The sequence below is a fragment of the Triticum urartu genome, chromosome 6, assembly GCF_003073215.2.
Source record: "Triticum urartu cultivar G1812 chromosome 6, Tu2.1, whole genome shotgun sequence".
Lineage (NCBI taxonomy): Eukaryota > Viridiplantae > Streptophyta > Magnoliopsida > Poales > Poaceae > Triticum > Triticum urartu.
Window position 1 is genome coordinate 484,822,143 of NC_053027.1, and position 10,511 is coordinate 484,832,653.

Consider the following 10,511-nt stretch of genomic DNA (forward strand, 5'->3'; position numbering starts at 1 on the left):
AGTGAAACCTATGGCCCCCGGGTCTATTCTCATCATATCAATCTCCATCACTTTTATATTGCTTTGCTATTTACTTTGCCTTTACTTTTTACTTTGCATCCTTATATCAAAAATACCAAAAATATTCTATCTATTAGATCTCACTCTCGTAAGTGACCGTGAAGGGCTTGACAACCCCTAATCGCGTTGGTTGCGAGTAGCTATCGCTTTGTGCAGGTACGAGGGACTTGAGCGTGGGCTCCTACTGGATTGATACCTTGGTTCTCAAAAACTGAGGGAAATACTTACGCTACTCTGCTGCATCATCCCTTCCTCTTCGGGGAAAACCAACGCAAGCTCAAGACGTAGAAGTTTCCTTTGACATTCTCGACTGCCCCACCAAAACTTTCTAATCAGTGCGTTCAAATGTTCACTGAGACCACGAGGCAATTTGAAACATGACATTGAGTACACTGGCACTGCTTGGGCAACCGATTTAATCAATACGTCCTTTCCTCCTACAGAGAGGAGTTTTTCCATCCATCCCTTTCTCTTTGCCCAAACCCTATCCTTCAAAAATTTGAAAGCCCCATTCTTGCTTGTTCCCACATCCGAAGGCATTCCCAAGTATCTCTCTGTCAAGGATTTATTCTCAATATTTTCTTCTCTGAGATTTGGGGCATCCCTTGCTGAAGAAAACGGAGGACTTTGCAAGATTTATTCTCTGGCCCGATGCATTACAATAGCTTTCCATCAAAGAAGACAACTCATTTGGTCCAGTAGCACTAGCTTTTACAAACAGCAGGCTATATCATCCGCGAAGAGCAAGTGGCTAACCGGCGGAGCCTAAGGTGCTAGTGCCACTCGAATTCCGTTCAACTGGGATGATTCATCTTGGTTTTTTAAGAGGCACGAAAGGCCCTCCGCCGCAAGTAAAAATAGGTATGGAGAAATTGGGTCTCCCTGATGGATTCCCCCTGAAGGAATAAAACCATCAAGCTTATATCCATTAAACATAACTGAAAACTTAACTGAAGATACCATTCTCATCACTGTATCAACCCATGCCTGTGCAAAACCCATCTTGGTCATGATTGCTCGAAGATAATTCCATTCCACACGGTCATAGGCCTTCATCATGTCCAATTTTACTGCACAAAATCTGTTTCTCTTGGCTTTGTTCTTCTTCATAAAATGTAAGCATTCGTAAGTAATGATAATATTATCAGTAATGAGCTGACCTGGAACAAAAGCATATTGTTCCTCAGAGATTATATCAGGAAAGATTTGATTCAACCTGTTGGACAACACCTTTGAAGCAATTTTATAAAGCACATTGCACAAGCTTATGGGACGAAACTGGGTTAGGTTTGTGGGATCTTTAACCTTGGGTATTAGCACAAGAAGCGTTTCGTCGATTACCTCGGGGCTCTCCTCCCCAAGCAGGATCCTCAAAACCACATTCGTTACTTCAGTACCATAAAGCTCCCAATGTCTCTGGAAGCAGTGTGCCGGGTATCCATCCGGCCCCGGTACTTTTGTGGGATACATCTGGAAAATAGCATTTTTGACCTCCATGGGAGTGTACGGAGCAGTCAACCCATCATTCATCTCATTCGTGACGCTGACCGGAACTGAGTCAAGCACCACTTCCATGCCCGATGTACCTTCCAACGTAAACAAGTTTTTATAGAACTCGTTAGTTAATTGCGCCATCTCAGCCGGATCCTGGGTTAGAGAACCATCAGCCCGCTGCAAAGATTTTATCCGTTCTTTCTTCGGCGCATGCTAGCACGCCTCTAGAAGAATTTCGTGTCGCGGTCCCCGTCTGATAGCCAATCAATGCACGAACGCTGCCGCTGTTTTATCTCCTCCATATGATATAGCTCCACCAAGCGATCCGTAACTTTTATCTCTGCATGTGAGGGAGATAAGCGCCGGGGGTCATTCTGCAAAGTTCCCAACTCCTTCTTTAGTTTTTTAATTTCCTTTGAAATGTTTCCAATGGTAGCCGCACTCTACTATTGCAAAGATGTTGATAGGTCGCCCAGCTTTGTGCTTAGCTCTGTCACAGTTTGTCCCTGGGGTGCCGCTGTCCACATGCCCTCGAGGGAATCGCCAAATTCCTCATGCTTCTCCCAGTACAACTCGTACTTAAACAACTTCCTCTGGACAGACACTGGCTCACTGGGCTCCAGAGCTAGTCTGATCGGCAATGATCTGAAGCGGCGCCCGTCTCGTGAATCAGACTTGCCTGGGGATACAAAGTTGTCCACTCCGAGCTTGCCATTGCACAGTCAAGCCGGACACGGCAGTAACCCCCTCCTGACATCTTCTTCTCAAAAGTCCATGCTTTACCATGATAGCCTAGGTCTTGAAGGACACACACGTCCATGGCTTCCCGAAATCCTTCTATCTGAGAGGACCTGCATTAACCAGCCCCAGAGTGTTCATGTTGGTGTAGAACTTCATTGAAGCCCCCAGTACACAGCCACGGCAAGTTGCTTTCAGCCGTCAAGGATTTTAGCAGATCCCAAGTTTTGTATCTTTCTCCCACTTGCGCCTCGCCATACACACAAGTAAGCCTCCACTCTGAAAATTTTGAGATAGAAACAGTAGCATCTACATGACATTCGGAGTAACCAAAAACATCTAGCTTTATTCCATCATTCCAAAAAACACCAATGCCACCACTACGAACCAAACTACCAACATCATAAGAGTGATTAAAACCTAAAGTACCAGCAAGATTTTTGACACATGCTTTAGATATATGAGTTTCTACTATGCATAGCACTGTCGAGGCAAATTGCTTCGCTAGGTCGCGAAGCTCACGAATTGTCGCAGCTTTGCCCACACTACGACAATTCCAACATAGAAGATTCATTGTGCGTGCCGATCCTCCCCTCGGGAGGTCGCCAATTTTGCTTCATTTTGTTTTTCACTTGCTGGTACTTTCTTCCCATTATTCTTCTCAGCACTTGTCCTGATTATCTTCGGATCCTGCTTTGACGATGGGCTGGCAGGGATCGCTGGAGGGGGCAGAGCTAGTATGGTCTCTTTTGCCGACATTACCGTCCCAGCACCGTCCATTGGTTCAAACAGTTCAGAGGCGCACTTCCTGTTCGCATCTTCAGCATGCTGCATCTCCAGGTCCATATCCTGCTCCAGGTCCTCCTTATGATATGTTCCAGGCTGGTTGCTTGCTCGGCCTCCGGAGCGTCCACCCCGACGACCACCGCGCCTTCCACGGCCACGGCCGCCACCCGGTCCTTGACCCACACGCATGTTCCAGGTTGCCCTGAGTTCCTTGAAAAACAGAGCTGATGGGGCATGTATTCCATTGCCATGTTCCTTGAAGATGTGGCCCAGATGTCCACACACCGCACACCAATCCGGGAGCCTTTCATACTTCACCAAAAAAAATCTGCCTTTCTCCTCCCTGGATCATTGAGACCGCGTTCTTCAGGGGCTTGTAAACATTGATCTTCACCCAGACCCGGTAAAAATTCCCGGCAAAATCTTGAGTGATTGGTTCCGCAAACAAGACTTCTCCCACCTTTGCTGCTAGGGCATCGACCAGGTGTGCATACTTATCCGGAACGTCATGAATTTGGATCCATATATCAATCGTGTCGAGCTTCACCATGGTAGGTTTCGTGACACCATCATAGGGAACCAGCACCACCGTGTTGCCCCTAAAATTCCAGGGGCCCTCTTGCATGCTCGTTCCCAGTCGCCTAGGCAAAACAACTGAAGAGAATACATATTTTCCTCCAGCGGGCGAAACTTGACGTCATGAGCTAGATCCCATGCAGCCCGCATATTCTTGAAAAACTAGGTTTGGCTATAGGGTTTATCGATGTGAACCCTAGCCAGCGCCACCCACCTTGTAGCATCTGGCGGCGCATCCTTCTCGTCGTACACCACATCATCAAGATCCTCCTCCCGCAGGCCAAGCTTGGCCATCATCCTTTCCACTTCGGTAGCAGTGTTCGGTCCAGAAGACCCAGATCCATTTGCCGCCATAATCGAAAAAACTTGCCCGAGGAAACTCAGATCGGGCGATAAGCTTGGGGGGAACCCTATCTCTCTTTTCTTCCCAGGACACCGATCAAGGCCTCGCGGCCCTAATCCTTTAGTCAAGGGAGATCGGAGCAAGGAAGGTCAAGAAACTCGACGGCAGCGGCAGTAAAATCGGAGCCCACGTCCACAACGAAAACAACTGGCCCATCTTCCTTTAGCAAGCCCAGCCCAGCCCAGCCCAACTCGCGTATAGACTTGAGCCCAAAATGAGCCCATCGGGTGACAGTAAAATCGCTCACCTTTTTCTTCCAGGAGGGGAGGTCTGGACTCTGGACTGAGCAGTTGGTTCGCTGCTGCAAATTGTGCCGCTCACGCCGACGAGCACCTCCTCCCACCGTCGCCTCAATCTCCGGTGCCAGGTTCGGATCGATCGACCCCTCCCCCCCTTCTCCTCCCCGTTTCAGTCTGCGCGCCGGCGCCTGCTTCTCGTAGATCTGGGGCGGCCTTAGCTCGCGGGTTCGTGCCTACGCCGTTCCTGTTTACCCACTCGCATGGCGGCGGCGGCGTAGATCTGCTCGCCCGAGGCGCTCCCGTGCCACGATTCGGGAGTGGTTTTTGATTCTAGGGTCGAGCCGAGCAAATGTTTGAGCGACGCTGGGAGCAGCTCCAGTGCCACTGTTCAAGATTTGTCGCTGATTTAGTTTCTTATAAGAACTCGTTTGCTGATCTAGGTGGCACGTGCTTAGCCATCCATGCTTCTAACTCGCGCACGTTAGATTTAGCCTTTGCATTTGGCATGCCTGATTGGCGCAATGCAAGATGCGCCGTTACCGCTGATGGATGCCGCCTTTTCCTAGTTCCCCGAGGTTTTGTTTGCGAGCATCTCCCTGGGGCATGGGCATTTTATTTCTATTCTCTCTGGCAGAAATTCCCCAAATATGTTTGTTGTCTGTTTGCTTATTATTGTTTCATGATGGATGGTAAAAGAACGACTATGAATTGGTTTATTATTTCATCTAGCACCTTTGGCCAGACATTCTTTCATTCTGAAGTAGGCGTATGTTATGCTGCTTACAGAGAAATATCAAGTTATCAACTAGCCATATTGTAGTCTTGTGATCAATGGAAGCCCCTCAGCAAGCTCCATGATTGGCCTGCCAATGGCACCTTGATGAGGAGCTACAAGGACCTTGCTGCCAGTCTTATTTTACTCTCTGATCCTCCTTGAGGCTTAGCTTATCCTGGGCGTGTTTTGTGCTCTTGCCCCAGCATGGCCTTTTTTTTTAACCCTGTTTGAACCTTTCTTTGCTGTTGAACTTCTGTGCTCGGATGAACTTGGTTGTGTGTGGTCGTTTGCTTTATTTATCGATAAAGCGGGGCAATAGCCTTTTTTGGTAGTCTTATGTTTATTTGGTGCTGATGTATTTGCTTGGCATATGACCTATAGGCTATAGTTAGAGGAACTGACTGTTGATGTTCTTCCTTTTGGTTTCAGGTGTTAGGCAGAGGTTGCTGGGAACTGGCAATCATGGCCAAGGGCTGGATATTCTCTGCTTTGCTGGTGCTGTTTCTTGTGATGGCTCCTGCTTGTGAGGCGTTCTACTTGCCAGGTAGTTACATGCACACGTACCGGCAAGGCGAGGAGATAGGAGCAAAGGTGAACTCGCTCACATCCATCGAGACAGAACTGCCTTTCAGCTACTACAGCCTCCCATACTGCCGTCCTAAGGGTGGGATAAAGAAGAGTGCTGAAAATCTGGGGGAGCTCCTTATGGGTGACCAGATTGATAATTCCCCTTACCGTTTCCATGTCAATGTCAATGAATCGCTCTACCTGTGTACCACGAGCCCACTTGATGAGGATGATGTGAAGCTCCTCAAGCAGCGAAGCCAGGACCTCTACCAGGTGAACATGATTCTTGACAATCTTCCTGTGAGGAGGTTTACCGAGCAGAATGGAATGACCATTCAGTGGACAGGCTATCCAGTTGGTTATACCCCAGAAGGTACCTCCGATGTCTACATCATTAATCACCTGAAATTTAAAGTCTTGGTCCATAAATATGAAGGAGGTAAAGTGAGGGTCGTTGGAACTGGGGAAGGAATGGAAGTGATCTCAGAATCTGACACTGACACTGATGCCAAGTCTGGGTATGAGATAGTGGGATTTGAGGTTGTCCCATGCAGTGTGAAGCGTGATCCTGAAGCCATGTCGAAGCTTACGATGTATGAAAAGGTTGATTCTGTGAGCTGCCCTGTGGAGTTGGAGAAATCTCAAATGATCAGGGAGAAGGAGCAGATTACTTTTACATACGAGGTTGAATTTGTAAACAGTGACATCAGATGGCCATCACGGTGGGATGCATACCTGAAGATGGAGGGTGCGAAAATTCACTGGTTCTCAATTATGAACTCGTTGATGGTAATACTGTTCTTGGCTGGCATTGTTTTTGTCATATTATTGCGGACAGTGAGGAGGGACTTGACTAGATATGAGGAGCTGGATAAGGAGTCCCAAGCTCAGATGAATGAGGAGCTCTCTGGGTGGAAGCTGGTTGTTGGAGATGTTTTCAGAGAGCCAACCTCACCAAAGCTGTTCTGTGTTATGATTGGTGACGGAGTACAAATTCTGGGTATGGCGATTGTCACCATTTTCTTTGCCACCTTTGGATTCATGTCTCCTGCGTCTAGAGGAATGCTGTTAACAGGGATGATATTCCTTTATATGCTACTTGGAATTTTGGCCGGATATGCTGCTGTCAGGCTCTGGAGGACTGTAAAAGGAGCTTCTGAGGGATGGAGGTCTGTCTCCTGGTCAACTGCCTGTTTCTTCCCTGGCATTGTCTTCATTGTCCTCACTGTATTGAACTTCATGCTGTGGTCAAGAAATAGTACTGGAGCCCTTCCCATTTCACTTTTCTTCACTCTTCTCTCCTTGTGGTTCTGTATCTCGGTGCCACTTACCCTTCTAGGTGGTTTCCTTGGAACAAGGGCTGAGCCAATTGAATTCCCCGTTCGAACCAATCAAATACCAAGAGAAATCCCTTCAAAGAATTACTCATGGCTCCTCATATTTGGTGCTGGAACTCTACCTTTCGGAACACTCTTCATTGAGCTCTTCTTCATTCTCTCAAGCATCTGGCTCGGAAGGTTCTATTATGTGTTTGGGTTCCTCCTTGTTGTGCTCCTTCTGCTGGTTGTGGTATGCGCTGAGGTATCTGTTGTTCTTACGTACATGCACCTCTGTGCTGAGGACTGGAGGTGGTGGTGGAAAGCTTTCTTTGCCTCTGGAGCAGTGGCATTTTATGTGTTCCTCTACTCTATCAACTACTTGGTGTTTGATCTGAGAAGCTTGAGTGGGCCAGTTTCTGCTACGCTCTATATTGGATACGCTTTCATTGTCTCTCTTGCCATCATGCTAGCTACTGGGACTGTTGGGTTCCTGACATCATTCTCTTTTGTTCACTACCTTTTCTCGAATGTCAAGATTGATTGAAGGCAAATCTCCAAGGAGTCAAGGACTGTACACAGTGCTTTGATCTGGCATCGGAAGGCCATCTACACGGTTGTGCCATTCTTAATGTAGCATATTACTGAGAGTCTTGATACTGTTGTACTACGATACATCTGGTATGTTCTAGTAGATGTGATTTTTAAGCTTGTAATATTTTCTCTTCTCTTTGCTGCAACATTCGTTGATGCAAATGTTCTCTTAAAATCATGAATTTTGCCACGCCCTTGCACCTTGTGCAATTGTTTGTTCCATTTTTCTCTTTTCCAAGATAGGTTTGTCACGGGAGATTTATTTTTATCTATGCAGTGTAATAGATCTGTGCAAAATTGTGTTTCTCATGGACGCTAGTTTTTGCTTTTCTGACTTGCGTATTTGCCCAAGATTCTGTATGTCATAATCCAGCCTTTCCTAATTAGGCATGGTAATTATAGGTGAAGTGCTTTATGTTATTATTCCTTTTTGACTGTCAGTGGCATGTTCTAGTTACTCCAGCTTTCATTAGGTTGCTCCTCTGTTCAGTCACTTTACTTGAGTTAAAGTTGATTCTGAAATCTGTATGACAGTTCCATTATTCTGAAGTTCACATTACTTGATGCTTTCGCATATCGCACCATAATTTTGACGGTTCTATGCCCATATCGCCCCGTTTCTTTTCCCCCCTTTTTGCTGATGCATAATGTTCAAAGGTAGGTAGTGTTGGAGTATGATGTCCGACCCTCTCCCATAGTTCGGACTTTTGGATGAGTTGGCTGGAGCATGAATTCAATAGTTAGTCCCGAGAACACTACTCGGTACCGCATTAATGAAATCTGATGTGCAGATATTGCCTAGTTATTTGCTTGAATCTAGAGCATCTCAGTGCAATCTTTGTTGGCTACTAGTAATAATAGTCTAATAGGTAGTGGTACTAGTAAACCATTTGTGCTTACCCGTGACAGTGAAATGGCGGATGTATCTCTTTTTGCCTTGCAAAAAGAACATGGGAGGCGCTGTCAGAAAAACGTCTTACATTTTGAGATAGAGGGATTATACGGTTGGGTGGCTCCAAGGAGATTTGGCACACACCATCCAGGATCCTTGGTCACTCGCCCTTCACCATTTTCTGTACCTATAGCAGTTGAAACTTCAGTTCACCTGGAAGGTGATTCGCTTTATTCAGTGACCGGTGGTGTTGATCTAGTGAACTTTTGCCTTGTTTTCGTCTGGAAGGAGGTCGCATTCGTTGCTGTTTGTGTTGCTGCTGCACCGAATTGTTTCCCCCTTTGACGTTGTGCTGTTCCTCTCAGTCACACCCATCCGAACAAACTGAACTAAACTGCACCAGAAACCTGACGCCGATGCGTGCAGCTATAATTCAGTTTCACACGTCCATCATCTTCCACCACAGTCCTGCTCCTCCTGTACTTGGTTACGCTCCCCTGCAACTTCAGAGTTACATCGATCAGAGTAAGGGCCATATGTACTGAAATCCTAGTAGTACATGACAAATTTTGGCATGTGGATGCTCCTTGCTTTCGATGCATACTGTTGCCGGTCTTTCTGACAAGCGTGACTAGGTAGTGTTCTCTCCAAGGAACGTGCTCCTTTTTATTCCTGAAGGCAACGTGTCCCTTTTCGTGCGTCGTGCTCATGCAGCGCAGCTCACCCTCCTCCCATTTTTCTAAAAAATAATGGAAACTTCGTTTTCATCGGTGGATCGTCGTCGGTTCGTTCGTCGGTTGATGTCGCGGCTTCTTCACACCAACCCGGCCCCTTTTCTTTTCTCCACCAGACATGTACGCACGAGCACGACGATGATTGTCTGCTAAGAAATGCAGAGGATTTATTGATGAGCGGCAGGTGGCCGATGCGAGGAAAGTAGCACCCCGCGCGAGGTTGGGACGTGCTACTGGGATCGATCGTGAACCGTTTTTAAATTTGTACTTGTATATTTTTGGCTCGGGAAAGGGGGTGTGAGTGGCAAGCAAGCAAGCCATCACGACGGCAGGTTGGAGATCGCATCTGCGCGGCTGGACGGGCCATCGGAGGAGCGCATCTGAGTTCTATACACAGGTTTTCGGTCGTTCATCGTCGATCCCACATTTCTGGTGGGTGGTTGTCGTCTTGTTTATACTACGTAAAAACATTTTACAAACGGGGGGATCTGTCACTCAACGTCTCACCGAAAAATCATGACTGCAAAGGTCCTAGAGCCATGCAGGTACGCCCTCCGTAAAGAAATATAACTAACAACGTTTAGATCACTAGAGTAGTACGGATTAGACAAACGAAGTGCCAAAATCTCAGATGCACCGGTCCATTGGAGTGGCAAATCCTCTCGCCTTCGTGCTACCAGTTGCGGCATTACTTTTTTTTTCTTCTGGAACGAAAATGCCACCTGTATTTTCGAAAAGAAAAAGGCGCCGCGATTGCCTGCGTGCTGCCGGGTGGGAAGCTGCAGTATTCCTTCCGGAATCTACTACCGTGTAGGAGTATTCGTCCGCGTTGGCGTCTTGCAGCAGCTTCCAAGTTCCAAGGGTCAGAACTCAGAACCGTACCAACCTTTTTTTTTTAAAAAAAAAAGAGAGGAGAGAGCCGTACCAACCCCACCGACGGTCCAGATCTGAAACGGGAGACCGATACGAGGCAGCAGCACAACCGTATTGTACTACACGAGCACATGCCGCACAGCCCCATTTTGGCGTCTTGGCTGGCCCACATGTCACTCTCCCGGACCCGGTTAGGCTCCCCGCCAACCTGCCCACCCCACCCGGGTCAAACCGGGACCAAATGGCCACACGCACTACGTGTAGACTGTAGACCAAACCAGCGGCGGGGCCCACATCGAGCCGAACCCCGGGCCCCGGCCTGGAGCACCAAACCGGTCCCCGACCTACCCACCCACCTAGCAAACGCTCAAATCTCCCCCAAAAATACAAATTTCCCCCAAATTCAAACGGCACGGGGCGGTGAATTCGAGAGGAAACAAATCAAAAACCGCGCCGAGTGGCGC

The 10,511-nt window shown here is 47.6% G+C and overlaps 1 protein-coding gene across 1 annotated transcript; it reads left to right on the forward strand.

Moving 5' to 3' along the window:
* The first annotated feature begins 4,271 nt into the window (after positions 1-4,271).
* On the forward strand, positions 4,272-7,738 carry LOC125514425 (transmembrane 9 superfamily member 12-like). The gene is made up of 2 exons (XM_048679750.1): positions 4,272-4,424; positions 5,501-7,738. Exon 2 carries the CDS (start codon positions 5,534-5,536, stop codon positions 7,499-7,501), a length of 1,968 nt encoding a protein of 655 aa, XP_048535707.1. The 5' UTR covers positions 4,272-4,424; positions 5,501-5,533; the 3' UTR covers positions 7,502-7,738.
* The last annotated feature ends 2,773 nt before the right edge of the window (positions 7,739-10,511 follow it).

What these genes read in the sequence shown, in the direction of transcription:
- LOC125514425 (XM_048679750.1), top strand. Translation starts at nt 5,534, where the DNA reads ATGGCCAAGGGCTGGATATTCTCTGCTTTGCTGGTGCTGTTTCTTGTG.